This window comes from Petromyzon marinus, chromosome 44 (assembly GCF_048934315.1).
Source record: "Petromyzon marinus isolate PM22_M1 ecotype Great Lakes invasive population chromosome 44, UKy_Petmar_22M1.pri1.0, whole genome shotgun sequence".
Lineage (NCBI taxonomy): Eukaryota > Metazoa > Chordata > Hyperoartia > Petromyzontiformes > Petromyzontidae > Petromyzon > Petromyzon marinus.
The window spans coordinates 7,248,853-7,276,647 of record NC_133710.1 but is presented as its reverse complement, the minus strand read 5'-3'; the positions used below and the strand labels follow the sequence as shown (position 1 = coordinate 7,276,647).

At 51.9% G+C, this 27,795-nt stretch overlaps 1 protein-coding gene across 1 annotated transcript; it reads right to left on the bottom strand.

The window, feature by feature from the left end:
- Window positions 1-4,034: 4,034 nt before the first annotated feature.
- Window positions 4,035-13,357, bottom strand: BSND (barttin CLCNK type accessory subunit beta). Its single transcript, XM_032970931.2, has 4 exons — window positions 11,354-13,357; window positions 7,901-7,962; window positions 6,342-6,611; window positions 4,035-4,384 (listed from the first exon to the last, which is right to left on the bottom strand). The coding sequence occupies exons 1-4, from the start codon at window positions 11,564-11,566 to the stop codon at window positions 4,093-4,095; spliced, it is 837 nt and encodes a 278-aa protein (XP_032826822.2). The 5' UTR covers window positions 11,567-13,357; the 3' UTR covers window positions 4,035-4,092.
- Between the last annotated feature and the right edge of the window lie 14,438 nt (window positions 13,358-27,795).

Here is a 27,795-nt window from a genome sequence, read left to right as displayed (position 1 = left end):
TTAAATCAATTCGTTCAGTCCACCAGCCTGTTGGCTTTCCAGACCAAGTGACATTCAGCGGCGCATCGCTGTGTTTAGTTTGTTTGTTTTGTGTTAAGTTTGTTGTCCTTCTCCGCACTTCCGATGAGCACGGTTGGCTACGTACGGTGCGAAAGAAGTTCAACGTGCATGCTAATAGGACGAGCCAACTCCGACTCGGCGTGAGCGCCGCTCTTCCAACTTTGCCCACAAGGCGGCGGACATACCACGCGTCACCAGCACCCCAAACAACCCCCCCAGCAAGATTGGAGGAGGACAATTCCAGCCCCCCCCCCCCCCCTTTGTCAATCCACTGCGGCACTCACCCCTCCCCTCACCCCTCCCCTCACTCGCCCCTCCCCTCACCCTTCCCCTCACTCACCCCTCCCCTCACCCCTCCCCTCACCCTTCCCCTTACTCACCCCTCCCCTCACTCACCTCCCCTCACCCCTCCTCACCCCTCCCCTCACTCACCCTTCCCCTCACTCACCCCTCCCCTCACTCACCCCTCCCTTCACTCACCCCTCCCCTCACTCACCCCTCCCCTCACCCCTCCCCTCACTCACCCCTCCCTCACCCCTCCCCTCACCCTTCCCCTCACTCACCCCTCACTCACCCCCCCTCCCCTCACCCCTCCCCTCACTCACCTCCCCTCACCCCTCCCCTCACTCACCCCCCCTCACCCTTCCCCTCACTCACCCCTCCCCTCACCCTTCCCCTCACTCACCCCTCCCCTCACTCACCCTTCCCCTCACTCACCCCTCCCCTCACCCCTCCCCTCACTCACCTCCCCTCACCCTTCCCCTCACCCCTCCCCTCACTCACCCTCTCGCTGACCCTCCAACCCCTCGAGGTGACCTCCCCCAGTACCCCCCCCCCACCACCGCCCGGTTCACCCGCGCGTGCGCAGATCTCCATGACGTAATGTTTGCCCACAGACCCCGGCCCTCCCTAGGGCCACTCGATCTGGGCGATAAACATCCGCGCAAGTCCACCGTCACCCCACCACCACCACCAGCAGCAGCAGCAGCCTCGGTGTCCATAGAAATCCGAGGAAGTTCCTCCCACTGCTTCTATTTAAAGTTTCAAGTTTTATTTGCTGTATTTGGTATAGCCCTGTGAGCCATGCGGCTCTCGAGTCGGATGCATCCGCTACAAACTAAATATGAACAAAACCACCAAATCTCCCACGCAACCCCGACCGATACGACCAGCCTTGGGACCTCCCTGGCCACACGTTTGTGTGGTTAATGCAGACGTGATTCCTTGGGGAGTGTCGTGCTGCCAGCTATGGATGCAGGTTTTTTTTTGTCGTGCGCGTTATGTATATCGTTTATTGTTAAATTTTAAATCACAGCTCCTGTGATTATTGTTGTTACATTGTTTTTACAGCTTTATTTTGGTGATTCGGAAACATATGGTGAATCTAAATTGTCTCATGATTGTTGTTGTTGGCTTGCATCACATTTATTTTTGCACACAGCGTTTAAATACGTTTTTTTTGTGCGTGGAATATTTGCTGGTTTATTCCAGAATGTTTCTGTTACGCGTTGTCGCTTTAAGCTGTTCTGTGTTCAAATTTTGTTTGTTGCGGATGCACCCGACTTAAGAGCCGCATGGCTCACAAGGCTATACCTAATAAATGAAACTTGAAACTTGCAAAAGGTTTCAGTTTGGTGTTTTAACATCTTAACTCAAACTGTTTTATTGCCGGCAAGGGTAAAACCACATTCTTATACCACCATCCTTCTTATCACTCCACCAGCAAGACTCTAGACATTCTGCGCCTGTTAACAAGAGCAGCAGCAGCAGCCATGATCAATCCACTGCTAGACGAAGACCTTGGTTCTATCATTGGCTATGGATGGATGATATATTCTATTTATCACAGAATACATACGCAGACATCCCATCAGCCACCACAGCCTTTCAAAAAGCAGTTCCAAAGAGTTTAGATTTTAAAAGTGCATCAAAGCTTCCGAATATCGGAAGGGAAGAGCGTTCCAGACGGCCGCGGGAAGCGCATCTGAAAGCGCCGTCCTTATTGGACGGCGAGAGAGGATGACCGTAACTAGCGTGATGGTGGTTCATGCTCCTTGAACGAGATGAGCTAATGTTTATTTATCCAGGACATCTTGTGTTCCTTTTAAGGCCGCAAAAAGTATTGACGAATGTTTTTCAGTTTATTTTTTTATCAACACAGGTGTGTTTATATATAACTATACCTGTGTGTGTGTGTCCGCATGTTTTTCTTCTGTGCAATGTGCGCAAAGACAAAGGCGGCCGGGCGTGGTCTTGACCACGCCCCCCCCCCCCCTTCACTTGATAGAGGCGTTGACATGGCCCAGCGCGTCGTCCAGGTTCGAATCCGGAAGGACGCCCTGATTAATACTGCAGGTGTTTAAACCGTAAAATATGACCACTGCTACCCGCCGTCTGATTCGCAATGGACGTTAAGATCCTATGACGTCGTTCGAAGAAGAGTAGGCCATTGTGTCCACATTTTCAAAAAAATAAAAGATTCCACGTATGAATGTTGAACTTATTTCGCACCGTACCGTGTTAAAAGAGCATAGCTTCAGTGGCTTCCTAATATCGGAAGGAAGCACTTTCCAGACGGCCGCAGACGCACTTCTGAAAGCGCGCGATGCGGTGGCCGTCTTTGTTCGACGGTTAGCCAAAAGCCACGTGCTGCTCCGATGATGACCGGAAATCACGTGATGGTTTGTGCTCCTTGACAAGATCCGCAAGGTGTTGTGGTTCATTTGTGGCAAGCGTTTTGGGTGTAATGAGTGCGATATTATGCACAGTGGCAAGGGCCCCGGTCACCCCAGGAAATGAGCCTTGACCTCGGAGTACTTAGAAAAAGGCGATGCGAAGATCTCAGGGACCTCGTTTGAGTATTCAAGAAATAACCCGCATACCAGACAATGAATCAAACTTCACATTTGTAAACAATATTTTTTGTTTTAATAGCACAAACACCGTTCAAAAAACACTCGATGTTCACACTAACTACAAGACAAAATAATTTATTCAAGCATTGGTCACGAGAATAATTAATCGATTGTTAATGTTCGATGCAAATGCTATGCACACACCGCGATTAATGACGTTGATACGCGCACTGCGCCGAAAAAACAGATTAATATGAGTTCGACTCCCCACCATGGCTAAGATCAGCGGGCGAGTGATTTAACATCTGAAATGATCCCGGGACACTTTCACCTTCCTTCACCAACTTGCGATGAACCAGCGCGGTGAGGTTTCATCTAGCAGTGGATTTAAAAAAATGTTTGCACGTTACAATAATTAGCTCCGTCTTGGAGAAAGAGAGGTGTTTTTGGCCAATGAATATTCGCATTATTTTGTTGCTTTGTTATTAATGAGGAAATTACCCAACGGTACCTTATCTGATACAGATGTCTGCATTTACAGCGATTATATACTGTTTAGGAACCTCCTGGTTACACCAGCCCACAGGGGATTATTGTGTCCGTCCGTCGTGCATCCAAAATGGGAGGGGTGGGGCTGGGTGTAGAGGGGAGGTGGGGAGGGGGCTGGTGGGGAGGGAGGGGCTGGGTGGGGAGGGTGGGGAGGGGCTGGGTGGGGAGGGTGGGGAGGGGCTGGGGAGGGTAGGGAGGGTGGGGAGGGGCTGGGTGGGGAGGGTGGGGCTAGGTGGGGAGGGTGGGTGGGGAGGGGCTGGGTAGGGAGGGTGGGGAGAGTGGGGGAGGGTCTGGGTGGAGAGGGTGGGCTGCATGGAGGGGTGGGAGGGGTGGGGCTGGGGTGGGGAGGGGCTGGTCACCCCGTGGTGCCCTTATAAAACTCAACGCTTAACCTGCTCACGCCGGCTTGTGCCCACCCTCACAGTCGGGCATATTGTGCCGGAATACACCACGTGGTGCCGTTGACCCTGCCCATTGACCGAGCAACCCAACGTTCCTACTACCAGCTCCCTCCGCAGGAATGCGTTTTAAATTGTAATGAAATGGACAGCGGACTAAATATCTTGGCGCTCGAACGGCTAGCGTTGGGACTCTTGGGCTTGCGCTGAGAGTGAGCTCCCACGGGAGTCTACGTGGTCTCAGAGATGAGGCTTACGGTGTCTCTCTCCGTATGTACCTCCCTGTCTATCTCCGAGTCGATCTCCCTCGCGAGGTTGTCCGCCTCCCGTAGCGAGGCCCCGAAGTCCGCCGCCTCTTCGTAGCAACGCACCTCCTCCTCCTCCTCCTCCTCATCATCATCCTCCTCCACCTCATCCCGCGCCTCCTTCCCCTCCATCGACTCTGCCCGGCAGAGAGGACAGTGGGGGGCCGTCTCCACAGAGCCCCCCAACACCTCCTCGTAGCGGGGGGGCTTCGCAGGGCTGGTGGGGTGACGAGGTGGGGGGGGGAGTTAGTCGTTGTTACCACCATCATTGTCGTCATGTTTTGATCAATTCAACATCTTAATTCATAGTTTAACACGTCGAAGGCTTTCGCGAATGATATCATCCATAATATGGGGGTTTTTTTAAGGTGAGATCGCATAAAAAACATAAATGTGCCGTTAAACCCGCCACCACCCGACGCAGCCAATTAGTAAAGCTTGTCACGTACACAGAACGTGCCAATACGTTACTAATGCAGCACACCGGTGTGTTGGAGAGCAAATCCACAAAATTTACAATCTGAGTGCGGACGTTTCGCCAGTAATTACAACTAGCTTCCTCAGGTTAGTTGTAAATACTGGCCAAACGTCGTACTCAGATTGTAAATCTTGTGGATTTGCCCTCCAACACACCGGTGTGCTGTACTAGTAACGAATTGGCCACGTTCTGTTTACGTGACAAACCTTACTAAGTTGGCTGTGTCGGGTGGTGGCGGGTTTAACGACACATTTATATTAACGCGATATAACTCAAACAACCTATATTATGGATCATAATCATAATCGCCATCATTGATCAATAATATGGTCAACATCAATGTCGTCATCATTGCGGATCAATCCACGCATCATCATCACAGGGCGGTGACGCGGCTTAGGGGGTAGCGCGTTTGGAGTTCGTGGTTTCGAATCGGACCGGCCGCCCTGGTAAATACTGCGGTGTCTAAATTAATCGTAAAACTAGGCACCTCCTGTTTCTTTCACGGTGGAGGTTAAAGATCCTGTGACGTCGTTCACAAGGAAGAGGAGGAGGCGATGGTGTGGCCGGCATCGTGGTCGACAAGATTTGCAAAATTTAAAGAAGAAGCGGAATAATTGAGTAACGCCACACAGCAACATTTAGAAAATTGAAAAAACATTGTCTAAAGGGAGACCAAACTGGGTAAACAATAACAATCATTAAAACACAACAATGAGCATAATCATCATCGATCAATTATCATCATGTATGTATGTTGAACTTCTATCGCACCATACGTAGCCAACCGTGCTTATCAGAGGTGCGGTGACGAAGCTGTAGGTAAAGCTAAGCAGACGCGATTAAGAATCAACTCAACGCATTCGCCGTCAATAGCAACGTGTGTCACAAGAAAACTAAATATATAATCGGTGACGTTTCAGACAATGGCTCTTCTTCATAAAGCATGCATGTGCCATGAAGACGGGACATTGCCCGAAACGTCGTCTATTATAGATGCTTGCCGTGAGGGGCGCACACAGGGATATTCACGAATGTGTTGCGTTTTCCCATACGGCAGCTAAAGATTTTAATAAATATCTTTCATTGTTTCCACGGCTCATGACTAGGGTCGCCAAATCTGACTTAAGACATTCGGGTAGATTTTGTATTATTATGAATATAAAAACATGTATTTAACAGGTCCCTGCAGGGTGGGCTGGTAGGAACATTGGAATTTTGCGCAATTTTATTTTAACACCCCAATAGCACGAGATTTCACTTCGTTAAAGTATTGAAAGGGGACGAACGGACGGACGGACACATTAATCTATTGCAGGCTGGTACACTCAGTTTACAACTTCGTTCCTACCAGTAAAATATCCCCTTACCGCATTAACATCTCGCACACTGCTTTCTTCAACAGGAGATTAATGCCGTTTCCGGTCAGAGCCGTCCCCACAGTGCACGGCAAATAGAGGCGACCGCCCTGGGCCCCGCAATTTGGGGGGGGGGGGGGGCGCAAGTTTTTTGCGGGTGTCCGATGTAATACTTACGCATTAGTTTGAGGGGGGGGCGGCCCATAGGGTGGGATTTGCCCCGGCCCCTGTACCCTGTCACCCCCCCCCCGCCCCACCACGCTTTGGACGGCCCTAATTCCTGTATAGTAGACTCCCGACCAATCCAGGACGGGTTGGAAACTCTACCCATGCCTTACCTGGCCGGGTCAGGCTGGGCATCGTCGCTGTGCACCTGGACCGAGCATCCGGTCACCTCCTCCCCCACCTCCTCCTCCACCACCTCTTCCACCTCGCCCCGGGCCCCCTTGCCGCTGGGGGCCGAAGTGGGGGGCCCGCGGGGGGCAGGTGGAGGGGTTCCAATTGTCAGGTTGGGGGGGGTGCTCCAGGATGAGGAGCAGAAGGTGGGCGAGGTCTGCCCCCTGTCGTTCGTCGAACCCTCCAGACATGCGAGGGGCAACGTGCGAGGTCTGGAAGGAAGGGAAGAAGGGACGGGAGGAGGATTTGAGATCGTGTGGGATTTCATGGGATTACAAAGGAATTTATGAGATCGTATAGGATTTTAGAGACATTTATGAGATTGCATGGGATTTCATGGGATTGTATAGGAATGTATAAGATTGTATAGGATTTGATGAGGTTTCATAGGAATATATGAGATTGTATAGGATTTGATGGGATTTCATAGGAATTTCTGATAATGTGTAGAATCTTATGGGATTTTAGAGGGATTTATGGGATTTTTGAGAATGTTATAGGGCTGCAGAGGTAAAGGTGCAGCCCTGCAATTGCTCGGCTCGCACAACAACGGGTGGAAGGGCCCTCTGCTAGAAAGCTCTGCAATCGCATCAACAGATGATTTAGGACCAAATAATGAGAGATGGACGTGCCTGCGTTTGCGAAATAATTCCTGAAACAGCGTTCCGGACTGCTTCGGCTGAGATTTAGTCGTGTCTATCATTCTTGTCCTACGCCAGCGTTCTTCACTTCTTACTGTCAGCGGAGAGGAGCACTATCGCCGATGAGACATCATCAGTGTGAGGGCCTCCACACATTTGAAACCATTGGGAGTTTGTGACAGCAGCACGATGATGATGATGATGGTGTGGAGTGTTTTCACTCTTTGTGTATTCTCGTGGGCCGCACGTCAGGGGTCTTCAGTGGCCCACGGGCCTTGCAATGAAGAACACTGTTCTACATCATTGAATTTCACTATTATTATTATAATAATAACTTCACACTGTAACGGTGCGCTGGCGCCGCATAGAGTTTGTAGAGAGACAGAGAGAGACCACGGACTCGAGGAGGAGGAACCGCAGACGAGCGGATGAAGGCGCTACCAACAATTGCCCAAGCTCTGCGGCCCTGTATTTGGTGAAGGTGTTATCGGCCGAATTAATGAGTGTTTATTATACATGTGGATGGAAACCGAAGCACCTCGAAATAAAAAAAAACCCACGCGTGCGAGGGGGCAACACTCGATCCCACACAACAGAGACAAGTGGAGATTAGTCCACACTCCGCTGTACCGCCTTCTCCCGGCGAGCCAGGGGTACGGCACCTCCTCGGCGCCAACACGGGAAGAGGGAGTTCCAGTAAGCGGTGATCCACGAAGCCTCGCTGCTGCTGCCTCCAGAGTGCAGCCGGAGCCATCGCCGCCAAGCACCCGGCGAATCATCATCGCCACCAACACCACCACCACCACCACCGTCATCACAGAAGCAGTCGTGTCCCACTGCAAACTCATATTGCTACTCACTTTGTCCCGGGGTCGAGCAGAAACGGCAGCGAGTCGGATTCATGAATGGGGTTGAAGACCACCTGCCATACACCAAAGACAAAGACACAGATTCGTCCGTGTAGCCTTAACAGGCTGTTGGGGCAAGTGCTGTTAGCGAGCAGCGCCTATGAAGGCCGGCACGGCACACGAGGGGGTGGGTGGCCAGCACCACGCCCGACCGCCTTTGTTTCCCGAGTGGCGATGTTTACACACCGCGCCAAGGTACTCACCACTCACACACACTCACCCATACCCACCACTCTCACACTCACACACACTCACCACTATCATACACACACTCAGCACTCACACACACCCACACCGCTCACACACTCACCGATAACCACAACTCTCACCACTCAAACACACTCACCCATACTCACCACTCTCACACTCACACACACTCACCCATACCCACCACTCTCACACTCACACACACTCACCCATACCCACCAGTCTCACACACACTCACCCATACCCACCACTCACACACACACACTCACCCATATCCACCACTCACACACACATTCACCCATACTCACCACTCTCACACACACTCACCCATACCCACCACTCACACACACACTCACCCATACTCACCACTCTCACACACACTCACCCATACCCACCACTCACACACACACTCACCCATATCCACCACTCACACACACACTCCCCCATACTCACCACTCTCACACACACTCACCCATACCCACCACTCACACACTCACCCATACTCACCACTCTCACACACACTCACCCATACCCACCACTCACACACTCACACACACTCACCACTCTCACACACACTCACCCATACTCACCACTCTCACACTCACACACACTCATCCATACTCACCACTCACACACTCACCCATACTCACCACTCTCACACACACTCACACACACTCACCCATACTCACCACTCTCACACACACTCACCCATACTCACCCACACTCACCACTCACACATACTCACCACTCTCACACACACACACTCACCCAAACCACTCACCCTTAACCCCACGGCTCTCGCCCCACGCTCCCCTCCCCATGTCCCACCTTGGGATAGCACTCACACACACTCACCCATACTCACCACTCTCACACACACTCACGACTCACACACACTCACCACTCACACACACACTCACACACACTCATACACACTCACCCATACTCACCACTCTCACACACACTCACCCAAACTACTCACCCTTCACCCCACGGCTCTCGCCCCACGCTCCCCTCCCCATGTCCCACCTTGGGATAGCACTCACACACACTCACCCATACTCACCACTCTCACACACACTCACACACACTCACCCATACTCAAAACTCTCACACACACTCACACACACTCACCCATACTCACCACTCTCACACACACTCACACACTCACACACACACTCACCCATACTCACCACTCTCACACACACTCACACACACTCACCACTCACACACACTCACCCATACTCACCACTCACCCTTAACCCCACGGCTCTCTCCCCACGCTCCCCTCCCCATGTCCCACCTTGGGATAGCACTCACACACACTCACCCATACTCACCACTCTCACACACACTCACCACTCACACACACTCACCCATACTCACCACTCACCCTTAACCCCACGGCTCTCTCCCCACGCTCCCCTCCCCATGTCCCACCTTGGGATAGCACTCACACACACTCACCCATACTCACCACTCTCACACAGACTCACCACTCACACACACTCACCACTCACACACACACTCACACACACTCACCACTCACACACACTCACCCATACTCACCACTCGCCCTTCACCCCACGGCTCTCACCCCATGCTCCCCTCCCCATGTCCCACCTTGGGATAGCACTCACACACACTCACCCATACTCACCACTCACCCACTCACACACACTCACCCATACTCACCACTCTCACACACACTCACACACACTCACACACACTCACACACCACTCACACACACTCACCACTCACACACACTCACCACTCACACACACTCACCACATACACTCACCACTCACACACACTCACCACTCACACACACTCACCACTCACACACACTCACCCAAACCACTCACCCTTCACCCCACGGCTCTCGCCCCACGCTCCCCTCCCCATGTCCCACCTTAGGATAGCACGCACACACACTCACCCATACTCACCACTCACCCACTCACACACACTCACCCATGCTCACCACTCTCACACACACTCACACACACTCACCACTCACACACACTCACCCATACCCACCACTCACACACTCACACACACTCACCCATACTCACCAATCACACACACTCACCCATACCCACCACTCACACACACACTCACCCATACTCACCACTCACAGACACACTCACCCATACTCACCACTCTCACACACACTCACCCATACTCACCACACTCACCCACTCACACACACTCACCACTCACACACACTCACCACTCACACACACTCACCCAAACCACTCACCCTTCACCCCACGGCTCTCGCCCCACGCTCCCCTCCCCATGTCCCACCTTAGGATAGCACGCACACACACTCACCCATACTCACCACTCACCCACTCACACACACTCACCCATGCTCACCACTCTCACACACACTCACACACACTCACCACTCACACACACTCACCCATACCCACCACTCACACACTCACACACACTCACCCATACTCACCAATCACACACACTCACCCATACCCACCACTCACACACACACTCACCCATACTCACCACTCACAGACACACTCACCCATACTCACCACTCTCACACACACTCACCCATACTCACCACACTCACCCACTCACACACACTCACCACTCACACACACTCACACACACTCACCCATACCCACCACTCTCACACACACTCACACACACTCACAACTCACACACACTCACCCATACTCACCACTCACCCTTAACCCCACGGCTCTCGCCCCACGCTCCCCTCCCCATGTCCCACCTTGGGATAGCACTCACACACACTCACCCATACTCACCACTCTCACACACACTCACCACTCACACACACTCACCACTCACACACATTCACCCATACTCACCACACTCACACACACTCACCACTCACACACACTCACCCATACCCACCACTCACACACACACTCACCCATACTCACCACTCTCACACACACTCACCACTCACACAAACTCACCACTCACACACATTCACCCAAACCACTCACCCTTCACCCCACGGCTCTCTCCCCACGCTCCCCTCCCCATGTCCCACCTTGGGATAGCACTCACACACACTCACCCATACTCACCACTCTCACACACTCACCACTCACACACACTCACCACTCACACACACTCACCCAAACCACTCACCCTTAACCCCACGGCTCTCACCCCACGCTCCCCTCCCCATGTCCCACCTTAGGATAGCACTGGCAGAGACTCCACGCGACTCCCGCCGCCGTCAGTAGCGCCCCCAGGGCGCAGAACGTCCCGTACACGTGCGGCCACTCGCCCCCCGACAGCAGCGCACCGAGGGCAGCGAGGAAGAGGCCCACGGACACGAGGCCGTAGCGGAGCGTGGCCTCTCTCACGGGGCCTTGAGGAGGGTTATTCACCACCACCATCACCATCCTGACAACTTCCTCCCTCCTCCTCCTCGCCAGCAGGACGATGCCCTCACCGCCAGACGCAACTCCCTTGCCAGCAGAGCAATCGGAGTGTCCTCGACGGGAGACTGTGGGTGTCCCTTGCCGGGGGGATTGTCCTCGCCAGAAAGTTGTCCTCGCGAGTTGGAGTAATGTGGGCCTCTGCTTGGGCGAGTGACTCTCTCCACCTGAGAACTCTCCCCACCTTGCCAACAGCTTGTCCCACCTTATCCCACCTTGTCCCACGTTGTCCCACCTTGTCCACCGTTCAGACTTTCCCACGAGATTATTGTCTCGAGACGCGAGCCCTTCTCCCCCCCCCACTCTCCCAAGCTTGTCCCCTGACTCTGTGTCTATTCTGTCTCACTCCTGTCCTCTCCCTGTCTCTTGCCTCTGTTTCTTTTCTGTCTGTCCCGGGTCTATCTCTCTCTCTCTCTTGGACCCTTTGGCCTTCGGTGTTTCTCTGTGTTGCTGCGTCTGTCTTCACTGTCTCTCTCTCCTGGTCTGTGCGTCTTTGTGTCTTTGTGTCTTTGTCTTCCTTAATCTAACTCTCCTCCTTGTCTCTCACTGTCTCTCTCTCTCTCCTGGTGTCTGTGTGTCTCTGTGGCTTTGTCTTCCTTAATCTAACTCTCCTCCTTGTCTCTCACTGTCTCTCTCTCTCTCCTGGTGTCTGTGTGTCTCTGTGGCTTTGTCTTCCTTAATCTAACTCTCTTTGTCTCTCTCTCTCTCTGTCTCTCCCCTGGTGTCTATGTGTCTCTGTGTCTTTGTCTTCCTTAATCTAACTCGCTTTGTCTCTCTCTGTCTCTCTCTCCCCTGGTGTCTATGTGTCTCTGTGTCTTTGTCTTCCTTAATCTAACTCTCCTCCTTGTCTCTCTCTCTCTCTCTCCTGGTGGCTCTTGTGAGCCACCCTCCCTCTCTGCCCCGTCGTGGCCGCGTCTGTGTGTGAGTTGTGTGTGCAGCGGTGTGAGTTGTGTGTGAGTTGTGTGTGGGGCGGTGTGAGTTGTGTGTGAGTTGTGTGTGGGGCGATGTGAGTTGTGTGTGAGTTGTGTGTGGGGCGATGTGAGTTGTGTAAGAGGCGTGTGGGTAGGTGTGTGCGAGATTTAAGCGGTGAGCTACGTGCCGACCTCACTATTTAGCCGACAAATGGTTGCAAAAAAAAAAATGTGATAATCATTAGACGACCTTCAAATTCTGCTCGCCGCCGCAAGCCAACACCCACCATAATCCCCGCCCAGACGCTCCGGAAAGTAAGACGCACTTTGTCTCAGGCGTCACTAACAACTATACAAAGCCTGTAGTGACGAAGACGAAGCCTCTCACACGGCGGTTCTCAGCCGGGGGGTTACTGGGACCCCTGGAGGTTACGTGGCAATGTCCCGGGGAGGGGGGGGGGGGTGTTCGTGATGCGATGCACACACACACACACAGGGTGTTAATTCTAGATTTGAAGTTTTCGTGAGTGCAAGGATTGGGTTTTGTCGGTAAAGTGACGTAGGTAAAAAAAAAACAATAAATAAAATCACGACGTTTCGGGCGCAACACGTGACTTTACTGATAAAACCCCCACACAGGGTGCTTCAAAAAAATGTAAACACTTGGGAGAATTTTCAACAATAGTGCAAGAAGTGAGCCTTGGGGGCCTCTGAAGACCACCTTGAGAAGATCCAGGGCACGCGTTGACAACGATGGCGAACAAGTGGGAGAATCTTTGACTTTTTTTAAGCCGCTAACATTACATTTGTTATCATGTTACAGTGTATTCCCACGTAGAAGGGAAACAATAAAATAATAAAAAATATAAAACAATTAAATTCTCACGACGTTTCGATTGCAACACCAAGAAGCAATCATCATCAGGTTCGTAGGCCCCAGGGCGCTCGCCGCTGCGCCTGACAAAGACGAAGATCCCCCGTGTAGCCTTGACAGACTGTAGGGGCAAGTGCTGTTAGCGAGCAGCACCTATGAAGGACGGTAACAGTACACGAGGGGGTGGGTGGCCAACACCGGCCGCCTTTGTCTCCCTAGTGGCGATGTTTACACATCGTACCAGGTACTCATTTAGGGCTGGGTCGACCTAGGGGAGGCCCAGGACCGGTTCAGATAATCGTCACTGGTGTTGACCTTGAGCGGGAATAAAAACTCGGGTGCATAGCGCAGCGACTTCGCCTGACAGACATCGACAAGCATACGCAATGCCGGATTATAAGACGCACCCCCCCCCCCCCCCCAACTAACATACAGGGGGTTGGGAGTACGTCTTACAACCCCGGCTATTACGGTAACCTTTGTCTCGACCTCCCACGCGTCTCACTCCCCCCTCTCCCTCGCCCACATCCACCACAACCGTCGTGAATATTCGCCACCACAATCAACAATCGACGAGCTCACGAGCTCCTCGCAAGCCGCGCCAGCGCTCACGAGCGATGGGGGTCGGGGAGGAGGGAGCGGACACGTGACCTTTATGACGTCAGCCACGAGGAATAAACAATGGCACCGGACCGGTATCGCCAAAAAGACTTAGAGCTACGATTGTAATTTATTTTTATTTATACCGGGTAAGGCCCACCTTACAGTCGCTTTCTTGCGTGTTTTATTTTACTTTAAACCAGTGGTTCTTCAGCTGGGGTGCACGCTGCACACCCCCCCCACCCCCCCCCCCCCCCTGAGCTTGCGAGATCCCCTTTCTGGGGGGTGCGAGACATGACCAGATTTTTTTTAGAAGGTAAATAATAGAAAACACAAATTTATCTCGGACACGTAGGGGGCCCGTCCATAAAGACGTCACGCGATTTTGGACGATTTTTGACCCCCCCCCCCCACCTTCGTCACACGACGTCACAAAAAGTCAGACCCCCCCCTCAAATATGACGTCACAAAGCTCTGCCCCCACCCCCCCAAAAAAAATGCTTCAAATCGCTTTAAACTATTGTCATTGTAGTGTGTATTTAATGTGGCGCTGCACTCTGATATTGTAGGAGAAAACATTGATTAAAAAGTCTATTTAATTAAGTAGAACGTGTTGTCTATATTTATTTAAAGTTTATGTGACGTCACATTTCTCAAACCCCCCCTCCCCCCCCCCCGTCACACATCTTTCGCACCGTACGTAGCCAACCGCGCTAATCAGAGGTGCAGGGAAGGACACCAAACTAAACACAAAACGCAGTTCTAAAGAAATTAATTTTCAAACTGGATGATGATGATGATGATTTAAAAGTGCACAGCACCCAGTGGCTTCCAAATATCGGAAGGGAAGAGCGTTCCAGACGGCTGCAGAAGCGCATCTGAAAGCTTATTTTGTTCGACGTTTAGCCAAAGAAAGAGTGGTGACAACACGACTGTTAACGCAGCATCATTGTCGTCATCATCAGCAGCAGCAGCATCAGCGATTAATGCAAATGATGACAATTAGTGACGTCCAGGAACGGCGGCATTGTGATAACGGAGTGTGGACGATTAAACGGCATTGTTCGAAATTCGTTGTCGACTCAGGTGGGTGGCCAGGTGTTGAGGTATGCGCGACAGCTGAGAGAGCCGTCGAGCTAATGAACATCCACGTGGAGGGTGTTCGTAACGGGAGAGGGAGGGTGGGAGGGGTGGCCGATTGGAGTTTCGGTCTCGACTGGTCCGCACCGGTCTCGCTGCTGAACCTTCACGCGGGTGAGTTAGAGGTCGAGCGGTTTGACTTTGGCAAACAAACAAACAAAAAAAGGAACGCGGAAATTTTTGTTTTCACTCTCCCTCTATCTGTCTCTCTCACCTATGCTGGGTTCAATTCCCGGCCACGGCTGCTATTAAAACAACACAACTCAAGGCCGTAGCCATGGAATCAACATTGGGGGGGACCAAATCTTCCAGTGGGTCTGGGGGTCCCCCCCCCAGAAAAAAATCGAAATTTGAAAACGAATTTCCTGCCTAAAATATGTAAGAATCCACTAACACATCGCAATATATTGGGGGGGGGACATTTTGAGCATATTTGAATATTGGGGGGGGGGGGGATGTGTCCCCCCCCCCCAATATATTAGAATTACGGCCTTGGACGAACATCATCATCATCGGTTGTGCCCGATATCTTTGAACCGGCCCTGGTTCCATTCCAGACTATTCACCAACACGCTCTGACCAGCGTGGTGAAGGTTCGTCGAACAATTTGAACAAGGCCGTGCTGAGGATTAGATAATCAAAGCCACGACGATGATGTTGATGATGGGGATGTGGGTGCCACGGTGGCGAGATGTTAACTACCTCGCCTGGTGTACAGGAGGTCATGGGTTCGTCCTGACCCTTACGCCTGCTGTGTGTTTGGAGTTTGCGTCTCTCTCTTCCCGTGGTCGCGTGGATTTTTCTCCGGGTCCTCCGGTTTTTGTCTCCACATTTAGAATCAACGTCACGCGTTTAGAATATTTGGCTCCTATAAATGGCCACGTGATGAGCCACTTCTTTGAGATATAATTTGTGGCGAGGTCGCTTTTTAAAAAAAGAGCTCAGAGCTCAATGGACTTTACCTGGTAAAATGAATACAAGAATACATATATATTTAAAAAAACTAATCCATGAGCGCTTATAATTATCATCAACAGCATTATCATCATCAAATTATCAACATCATCAATCAATGTAAAACTCGATTGAGACAATTACAAAGATCCTTCGTGTAAGCCTTTAACAGACTCTAGGGGCAAGTGCTGTTTGCGAGCACCTATTAGGTCGGCACGGCACTCGAGGAGGGGGGGGGGTGTCAGCACCACGCCCGGCCGTCAATGCGCACCAGGTACTCATTTCATGCTGAGTCGACCTAGGGGACGCCCAGAACCGGTTCATATATTCATTGCCGATGTTAACTGCGAGAGAGAATCGAACTTGGGTCACTGTGTTCGTAGGCGCAGTTCACTAACCACTGTTCAACCGCTTCCCCGACTATAAAAAAATATATATAAATAAGCAATTAAAAATAGACCGTGCTCTTACGTTGATTAGTAGTACTTTACTCATCTAGGTATGATCACTTGGAGCGTACTGTGTCATCTCCCGACAAATGATCGTTCAATGAAATTCTCAATCCCATTTTGTATCATTATATTCGTAAACATCTGGGTAGTCCACCAGCATTGGTTCAAGCAAAGCCTGGCTCTACTGCTGATGAGACGTTGAATGTCAAATTCGGCTCCAGAGTTTTGCTTGGTTATGAAACTAGCGCTGCTGAAATTATACCAATCCCGGCCCGGAAGCAAGGCTGCGTGGCTGGCTGATGTGATGTGTCAAACACACCATTGATAGTCACGTGGGGTGGCAGATGTGTAGACACAGGCGCTTACCTATTTACTCCGTAGCTTAGGTCACCTTTTCTATTTTTAGATCAGGCCTCGTCCACGCGTATCGCTTGACCGCAGTTGGTCGCACAATAAACTGAAATCATTCACTTTGCCAGCCACTTAATCCGCCTCGACTGTCAAACAGAAGCCCTCTGGGGTGGACAATGGAAAGTGTATTTGGGGGCTTATCAACATTTTCCACGACAGCCATCAGTTGATTGGACAATGATGATGATGATGATTAAATGATGATGGAATGATGATGATGGAATGATGATGATGATGATCCACAGGAACGTCTGCAAGCACAGTGGGTTATCGCGCTGCGCTGCGAACCCGGCGTCCGGAGTTCGATTCCCGCTCACGGCCAACACCGGTGACGATTATCTGAACCGGTCGTGGGCCTCCCCTAGGTCGACTCAGTCTCGAATGAGTACCTAATGCGGTGTGTAGACAACGCTAGCAGCACTCGCCCCAACAGTCTGTGCAAGGCGATGCGGGGGAATCTTTGACTGTGTTCACCAATCCACGTCTCTATTTAGACAACGCGTAAATGTACACTCACTTCAAAATACAATTCGTCCGCGCCACGAGGTGATTGCTGGCAAGTGTTGTCGACAAACTAAAGCCGATTAAAATGACTGCCTTTGTTGCTTAAAACTGGTCTATTTATAGCACCAAAAACAAAGACGTAGCACAGATAATGTGGCAATAGCACTGTGTGTGCGCGCGTGTGTGGCCTTAAAAGGAAATATATATTTGAGTCGACGTTTGGGGTAATGGCCCTTCTCCATAGCACATACAAAATATATAGGCTAAAGAGACAGTGGACAATTGGATTTTGTTTACACCACGGGGCTGGTTATTGACGAGTGTGTTGAGTTATTTGTTGTTGCTGTTGTTGTTTGTGCTTGTGCTTGTGCACAACTGCCAATGAAGTTACTACATTAAACTATTTAAAAAATTAAAATATTTTCAAGTTTGCAGGTAAGGCCCCTGGCCTTACAACAAATCGGCTTAGGGGCCGTCCATAAATGACGTCACGCGATGTTGGACGATTTTTGAGCCCCCCCCCCCACCTCGTCACACGGCGTCACAAAAAGTCAGACCCCCCCCCTTAAAATATGACGTCACAAGGCTCTGCCCCCCCTCCCCCCCCAAAAAAAACCATGCTTCAAATCGCTTTAAACTATTGTCATTGTAGTGCGTATTCAATGTGGCGCTGCACTCTGGTGTTGTAGGAGAAAAACATTTATTAAAAAGTCTATTTAATCAAGTAGAACGTGTTGTCGATATTTATTTAAAGTTGCGCATTTTGATGTGACGTCACATTTCTCACCCCCCCCCCCTCGTCACACATCGTCACAAATGTTTGACCGACCCCCCCCCCCCTCCATACGTGCGTGACGTCATTTATGGACGGCCCCTTATGATCGTGTGGAAATGAACAGCAGCCGAAAACTCTAAACGCACGATATCGATTCCAAATGCACAGAGGAAAACCCGGAGGACCCAGAGAAAAATTCACGCGGCCGCTTGGAGAACGCGCAAACTTCAAACTAACCAGGCATCAGGGTCGGCACCGAACCCACAACCTCCTACATACCAGGAGAGGTAGTTAACATCTGACCCCCCTCCCCCCCCCGCCGCGCGACAACCCCCACAGTGTGTGGCGTGGGGGCGGGGGAGGGTGACCCTTCATCCAGCAGTGGATAGACACGAACCGCCTGTTCACTGACACCGGGAACCACGTTGAGTCACGAAGGAGCCGCGAGGGGTCGCTGTAGCGAAGCTGAAACCGGTGATGAGAAATCCGCAGAAGCACTCTAAAGGCACCTGTGGAAGCGCTGTCGATGGTGCAGTGATCGCCCCCCGGTTCACGTCATGGATGCGTTCCTGAAAGGCGCGGCGACGTATATCGAAACGACGTAGATAAAAAAGCGACTCACAGGGTAGTAGGTGGAGGCGAAGGCTGAGAGGCAACGGATACGAGACGGACGACGCAGCCAGCGACGTGAGTGTGGGGCTGAGGCGACGCAACTCAGGTGGCGGTATTAATAAAGTGACGACGTATTAGCGAAACGACGTAAAAATGGGGAGACGTAAATCGGGGTCTGAGTTAGCGCTGCTGTGTCACCCGTGAGTTGTCGCTCACCAATTTGCCAGGCGCGTGCAGGAGAACGTCGACCATTGGGCATGCATGGAAAATATGCAGTGAATTTGGCTCCACGTATCTTTCCCTCCACGTAGGAATATATTTTTCACATCCCAGGCTAGATGCCCTTTGAGGTCACGCGAACTGTCGAAGGCTCGCTGGCAGGAAGCCATGGGTCAGACCCAGGTGCCGTGCGGTCTACGGACCGAGATGACTTGCGGATGATCCAACCGTGCTCCCCGCAGTGCCAACTTGCTGCGTTTTAGCCGCGCAGCGCTCCACTCGTTGTTGTGAGCGTCGCTCCTCTCCCCTCCGCTGTTGCTGGAGGGCGTCTGCCTCCAACTGCCCAGCAGCAGCAGCAGCTTCCTCCACGAACCTCCTCCACAGTCTTACGTAAAGACAGCGATCCTCACACGCAGACTCGAAGACCGGCAAGGCGCACGAGCGGGTTGGTGGCTATCACCACGCCCGGCTGTTGCGGAGGGGAGAGGAGCGATGCTCACAACAACGAGTGGAGCGCTGTGCCGCTAAAACGCAGCAAGTTGGCACTGCGGGGAGCACGGTTGGTTCATCCGCAAGTCACCGCACCAGCTATTCATTTGAGGCTGAGTCTACCTGTGGGAGGCCCAGGACCGGTTCAGATAGCGCGCTAACCACTACGCCACCGATCCCCCCCCCCCACACACACAGACAAGACACACACACACATACAAGAAGTACATACACACACACACACGCGCGCGCGCCGCAGAAATAGTAACGTTCCAAGTGAAGCAAACATTGTCAAACTAAACAGAGTGGGGGACTATTTCTTTTGACGTAATTCCAAGAAACATCACGAGGAATCAATTAGAGACCTGAGTTGACGCGTTGACTCTGATCCCGCGTCGCGGGTTCCTCGCATTGGGTCTCAGATTGGGCTCCCGTTATAACAAAGACAAATATCCCACGTGTAGCCTTATAACAGACTGTAGGGGCAAGTGCTGTTAGCGAGCGCCTATGAAGGCCGGCACGGTACACGAGGGAGTGAGTGGCCAGCACCACGTCCGACCGCCTTTGTCTCCCCCCAGTGACGATGTTTACACACAGCACCAGGTACTCATTTGAGGCTGAGTCGACCTAGGGGAAGCCCAGGACCGGTTCAGATAATCGTCACTGGTGGTGTTGGCCGTGAGCGGGAATTGAACTCGGGTCGCCGGGTTCGTAGCGCAGCGTAGCGCTAACCGTAAAACTACCGCACACGAAGAGGACAATTTGTATGTTTTATGTTTGTAAGGGGAGCGGTGGCGCAGTGGTTAGCCCACTGCGCTACGAACCCGCATGTTTATGTAAGGGGAGTGGTGGCGCAGTGGTTAGCGCACTGCGCTACGAACCCGCATATTTGTGTGTGTGTAAGGGGAGTGGTGGCGCAGTGGTTAGCGCACTGCATTACGAACCCGCATGTTTGTGTGTGTGTAAGGGGAGCGGTGGCGCAGTGGTTAGCGCACTGCGCTACGAACTTGCATGTGCGTGTGTAAGGGGAATGGTGGCGCAGTGGTTAGCGCACTGCGCTACGAACCCGGCGAAGTTGAATGCGATCGATTCCCGTCTCACGATCAACAAAGAGTGAGTGCCACATTTAGATCGCTCCTGGGGGCCTCCCCCGATGTTGACAAACCCTTAACAAATAATTAGTACGTTGTGCGGTGTGTCGGTGTCGGGGATACAAAGGTGGCCGGGAAGACGTGTCCGTGCTGGCCACTCAACCGCCAAGTGTGCCTGGGTGCCGGCCTTCATAGGTGCTCGCGAACAGCACTTTCCCCCGCAGTCTTTTCGAGGCTATACGGGTGGCCTTTGCCTCTGGTTTGTTTGTGTGTGGGAGAGTTTGTGTTTCTGTATACTGTTTTGTTAGTGTTTTTTTAACTCTGTGTGTGTGCGCACGGGCCTGACATTCTTAGCTCTGAAAATAAATACACTCGACAAAGGTCTGTTTCATGCCCCCCCCCCCCCCAAATAACATTTAACTTCACACAACACAACTTTTATTTAGGTCCATAAGCCGCAACTCTTAACATCCAACACCACGCGCTTGACAGCAGGGTTTTGGCTTTTTGAGTCTCATCAGTAGAGTCAGGGCTGTTTTTTTTATTAAGTGTTGTTTTACGTGTACCCCCAATAGCCATCAAAAAACAAAACCAAGATTCCCCCCCCCCCCGTGTAGCCTGTAACAGACTGTTGGGGCGTGCACACAAACATACACACCGACACACAGACACAAATACAAAGATCTCCTATAACCTCAACAGGCTGTTGGCGCAAGTGTTGTTAGAGAGCACCTATGAGGGCCGCCTTTGTCTCCCTAGTGCCGATGTTTACACACCGCACCAGGCACTCATTTTAGGCTGAGTCGACCTAGGCGAGGCCCAGGACCGGTTCAGATAATCGTCACCGGTGTTGGCCATGAGCGGGAATCGAATTCTGGTCGCCAGGTTCGTAGCGCTAACCGCTACACTACCGCTCCCCGCCATCACACACTTACACACAGCCTTTGTGCGTTATGCAAAAAAAAACATCACCAGTTCCTAAAGAACTGCACTGCGGTCATCTTGCTTAACATCATCATTGCCTATCGCTGGCAGACCAGTCTACAGCTATCTACAGATTTACTCAAATCTATGTTTTAATGGTGACCTAAGACACCAGGAAATCACAAATGCAGTTCTTCACGAACTGCTAGTGGTTGGTGCATAATGCACAAACGGTTGAGTGTGTGAGTGCGTATGAGTGCGTGTGTGTGTGAGTGCGTTTGTGTGTGTGTGAGTGTGTGAGTGAGTCTTCCGTGGGGAGCGGTTGTGTAGCGGTCAGCGCGCTGCGCTACAAACCTGGCTACCCGAGTTCGATTCGCGCTCACGGCCAACACCGGTGACGATTGTCTGAATCGGTCCTGGGCCTCGCCTAAGTCGACTCAGCCTCAAATGAGTACCTGGTGCGGTGTGTAAACATCGCCACTGGGGAGACAAAGGCGGCCGGGCGTGGTGTTGGACACCCATCCCCTCGTGTGTGCCGTGCCGGCCTTCATCGGTGCTCGCTAACAGCACCTGCCCCAACAGTCTTTAAAAGGCTACACGGGGAATCTTTGTCTTTGGAGGTGATGATGATGATGGGGTGAAGATGGAGGGTGGCGGGGGCGATGGTGTTGTTGATGGGTAGCGACCACCCCCTGTGAAGTTTTACAAATAAACACACCACTTTGCTAATAGAGCTCGCTTCGTCAGCTATGGGTGGGAGTCACACGCACACTCACGCACTCACACACACGCACTCACACACACTCACACACACTCACACGTACTCACGCACTCACACACACTCACACTCACTCACACACACTCACACGCACTCACACACGCACGCACTCACACACGCACGCACTCACACACGCACTCACACATACGCACTCACACTCACACACGCACTCACACACGCACTCACACACACTCACGCACTCTCACACAACAACAACAACAACCGCCATTCGCCACTAAGTGGCGGTGACGTCACCACGACGCTTGTGCCAGGCTATGTGCACCCTGAGGCCACGTGAAGTGTCGAACGCCCGCTGGCAGGAGGTCACGGGGCAGACCCAGGTGCCACGGGTCGACTGACTGAGATGACTGGCTGATACACCACTTGTGCCCCCTATTGTGCCAACCTGCTGTGCTTTAGCCACCCGGCGCTCCGCTCGTTGTTGTGAGCGTCGCTCCTTCGCCCTCCATTGTTGTTGGAGGGCGACTGCCTTCAACTGCCCAGTAGCGTCCTTTACGAGCCTCCTCCACAGAGGCCGATATTGACACCGCTGGTACCAGTCATCGGCAAGTCCACTCAGCTCCACGTCCTCCTGTACCACATCACTCCATCTCTTCTCTAGCCCGTGCCGCGCCCGTTTAGCCCCCTCGATCCGGCCGAACAAAAGCTGTTTCGGCATGCGGTGGCTGGGCATGCGGGCTACATGACCCAGCCAACGCAGCCTTGCCTGCCGGAGGAGCTCACCGATGGGACCTTGCCCAGATCTTTCAAGGATTTGTGAGCTCCTCACATAATCCAGCCTGGTTAAACCCAGGATGAATCGTAGGCAGGCTAGCCTAAATGTTTTTTAACCGGCGTTGATGTTCCATTAGGGGGGTCCACGTTTCGCAAGCGTAGAGAAGGGAGGGAATGACCGTGGCCGAGAATACCTGAAGCTTAGCGCGGAGCGACAGACCAGGTAGTTTCCACACAGCGTTACGCAACCGATGAAAATATATTGCCGCTCGACACACACTCACACACACACACGCACTTACACATACTCACGCACTCACACATACTCACACACACGCACACACTCACATACACTCACGCACTCAAACACACTCACACACACTCACACACACGCACTCCCACACTCGCACGCACTCGCACGCACTCACACACACGCACTTACATAAACTCACACACGCACACACACACACTCACACACACACCCACACACACTCACACACAAGCACACACACGCACACTCACACACACTCACACACACGCACCCACACACACGCTGTATAAACACTGCGCGTGCAGTAGACCTCTGACCGCGTGGAATTAAGTACTGCATGCGAGTGTTAATGTAACCCTCTCTAACATGCAGTGCGCGGAGAATCGGGGCGATCGTCCCGGGCCCCGCGCTTAGGGGGGGGGGGAGTTCACGGTGTCCCAATGTCATCATTCTCACACTTTCGTTTTGTAAGGCGATGGGGAAAGTGATGTTAGCGAGCACCTATTACGGACGGAGCTCGCACACACGATGAGACGGTGGGAGTGACCAGAACCACGCCCCGGCCGCCTTTGTCTCCCCGGTGCCGCCGTTTCAAACGCCTGCGACAGGCACCGGACGTATTTGTTGAGGCCGAGTCGACCTTGGGGAGGACCGGTGCACACATTCGTCACCGATGTTGACTGTGAACGGGAATCGAACTCGAGTCGCCGGGGTTTGGAGCGCCACGCAACCCGAGTGCCGAGCGAGTTCGAATTCCTGCTCACAGTCAACATCGGTGACGAATGTGTGCGCCGGCCCTCCCCTAGGTCGACTCAGCCTCAAGTACGCGTCGTCTGTCCGGCGACGTGAGCATCACGTCTCTAGGGGGATTCTCACGCCTTCATCCATCCAGCAGTGGATTGACCGTGGCTCATGAGTGATGACGATGTCTGGAGCCGATCGGTCTCTCTCTCTCTCTCTCTGGGCTACGCAGAATATATTACACTACGCACACACACACACACTTTAGAGTACTGTGCAGGGGTGGTGAAGTATGGCCGTGAGGGTCCCTCCCATCCTGCAGTGAGTGTCTTGACAAGGGATCGGATCGATATCGTCATCACCTCTATCGACTGCTGGATGATGAAGGATTCTCCCCCCCCCCCCCCCCCATGTCATAATTGTCTCCGCGTGCACACACTGTAGGCCGCGCGCCCAGTGCACTAAGGCTGTTGTGTCGTGAAGCTAGCGAGAGACTTCTAAGAGTTATAATAATGTTATTATTATTTATTTAATATGACGCCATAATAATGAAATAACCCAAACAATGGTGAGTGGAAACGTCACAGCCCCAACCCCGCCCCTCCACCCCCTCCACGACCCCCTCCCTCCAATCCCCCTCGAAGCAAATGGGGAGGGAGGGGGGACTAGGAAGAGTGGGTGGGCTGGTCCGTGTGTGTCTGTGTGTGTGTCTGTGTGTTTGTGACTGTGTGTTCGGTGTGTGTGCACTTGCCCCAACAGTCCGTTACAGGCTATACGGGGGATCTTTGTCTGGGGGGGGGGGGGTCTTTGTCTGTATGCGTGTCTGTCTGTGTGTGTCTGCATGTCTGTGTGTGTGTCTGTCTGAATGTCAGTCTGTATATCGGTGTGTGTGTGTCTGTGTGTGTGTGTCTGTGTGTAAGTCTTCGTTGGGAGCGGTGGTGCAGCGGTTAGCGCTACGCTGCGCTACGAACCTGGCTACCCCAGTTCGATTCCCGCTCACGACCAAAACCGGTGACGATTATCTGAACCGGTCCTGGGCCTCCCCCAGGTCGACTCAGCCTCTAATGAGTGCCTGGTGCGGTGTGTAAACATCGTCACTGGGGGGAGACAAAGGCGGCCGGGCGTGGGTGGTGCTGGCCACCCACCCCCTCGTGTACCGTGCCGGCCTTCTTTAGCCGCTCGCTAACAGCACTCTCGCCCCCAAACACTATGCCGAGGCTACACTGGGCAAATCGTTTTTTTGTTTGATCAATATCAGCACCGGGGAGACAAAGACGGCCGGGCGTGGGTGCGAACCGCACAATCTCGACCTTCACCGCCCCCCACCTCGTCCCTGGCTAACATCACTTTTCTCCGAGCAGTCTGATGTCGGCTACACGGTCGGGAAGGGAGCGAGGAGGAGGAGGAAGAAGGAGCTTTGTCTTTGTGTGTGTAAGGAGGGGTTACTGCTGGTGCGGGAGGGTTGATGGGTGGAGAAGAGTTGGTGGTGGCGGCGATTTTGGTTTGGAAGGGTTGCTGCAATGGTTGTGTTGTGTGTGGTGGTTGTTGGCCGCGGTATGTGGGGTGGTGGAGAGAGAGGGTGAGTGTGTGTGCGTGTTATTGGACTTGCTGGCGTGCATGCCTTCTGTGGAGAGAGTGTTACCTCCCTCCTTTCCATGTGTGTGTGTGCGTGCGAGTGTGTGTGCGTGCGAGTGTGTGTGTGCGTGCGAGTGTGCGTGTGTGTGTGCGTGCGAGTGTGTGTGTGTGTGTGCGTGCGAGTGAGTGAGTGGGGTATAGGGGAGGGGGTCCCCGGTCTTAAGATGAACTCGATCAGTATTCGCCGAGGCTGGGATCGCAAGCGGTCTCGAACAGACGTCAATGACCGCTCGCAGGGAAGGGGGCGAGCGATATTCACGGACTTTGCGTCCTTTATCCAGCGAATGCGAGTTGCGGGGAGCTTAGGGTAGTTCGCCCGTTACGAGCAACAGAAGCTTAAGACCCGACCTCGGTGCAAAGACAACAACAATAACAACAACAACGACGTACTCTGCACCGTTAATCTCATCAACGCGATCGCCAGAGACGGCAGCTCGCTGCAATTCGCCACCGTCGAAGTCCCGATGAGTTGGGCCGGTGAATGTATTGTTTTTAGGCGATGTTTAAGGATGCTCGTGAAATGTTCGACTTGAGTTGAAGCGAAGTGAGATCGACCGTGTGAGTGAGCGTGTGCCTGCGTGTTTTCTTTCTCTTCGGTTTTGTTTTATTTTAAAAAAGCCTTCGAGGAAATCACTTAGGAAACGTCTTGGACTTTGCCGGCAGACGTGAGCGACGTTTTTTTTAAAAGACCGTTCTTCACGAAGACGCATCACAGATGCCCACGCGTATACGCAGAGATACATAGAGATACACACAGGTAACACATACACACACAGATACATACACACACAGTGGTACACATCGGGAAAAACAGAGAGATAGATACACAGACACACACACATATACACACAGACACACACACACAGTGGTATACATAGAGATAAATACAGAGATAGACACACAGACACACACCACAGATACACACAGACACACACACAGTGGTATACATAGAGCAACACACGCAGATATACGCAGAGACACATCGAGATACACACAGGTACACACACAGATACACAGACACACAGTTGTATACATTCAGACACACACACAGAGATACACACAGAGAGATATAGCCAGAGACACACAGGGCACATATACACACAGACACACACAGAGACACAGTGATATACATAGAGATACATAGAGAGATATACGCAGTTATACACACATAGATACACACAGACACACATAGAGAAACAAATACAGAGATATAGGTATACACATACACAAGTGGCGTATATAAAGATACACATATACACAGATAAATATATATGTAGATATACACACTTAAATATACACGCATAAATATACACAGCGATACACAAAGAGACACACACGCACATACATACAATGATGCAGATTAAAAACCTCATAAGGGGAGAATTATAAAGTAAATATATCAGCACAAAGTCGTAGAGAGATACGCAGAGATATATAGGGAGATACACACATGCGTATACACATGCGTACATGCGCATAGGCAATACACAGACATACAACAGTAATACTACACACACAACATACGCATATGTATCACGTCAACACATATGCATTTAATTACATGAGTTTGCAGATTGGAGATGAGGTCATCATGCCTATCTCTTTGACAGACGGCACATACACATGAACCACGTACACACGTGCCATTGTGTGTGTGTGTGTGCAGACGCACATTGGAGCGGAGCACACAGCCGCACGGATATACACACGTACACACACACATACACACACACACACGTACACATACATGTACACACAAATACAAAGATCCCCCGTATAGCCTGCACAGACTGTTGGGGGCAAGTGCCGTTAGCGAGCATCTATACACAGACACACACAATCACGACGTAAAGTACACATCTGGTTAAAACATTGCAACACAAACACACACAAATATTCGTTAGCATACATTATACAAAATATATGCTTTGTCTTTAAGTCACAGACTCTACAGGTAGAGATTAGGCAGAGAGACGATTCGCGTCGACACTGACCATGAGCGCGGTACACACACACACCTAGACACACCTAGACACACATAGACACACACACCTATACACACACACACCTAGACACA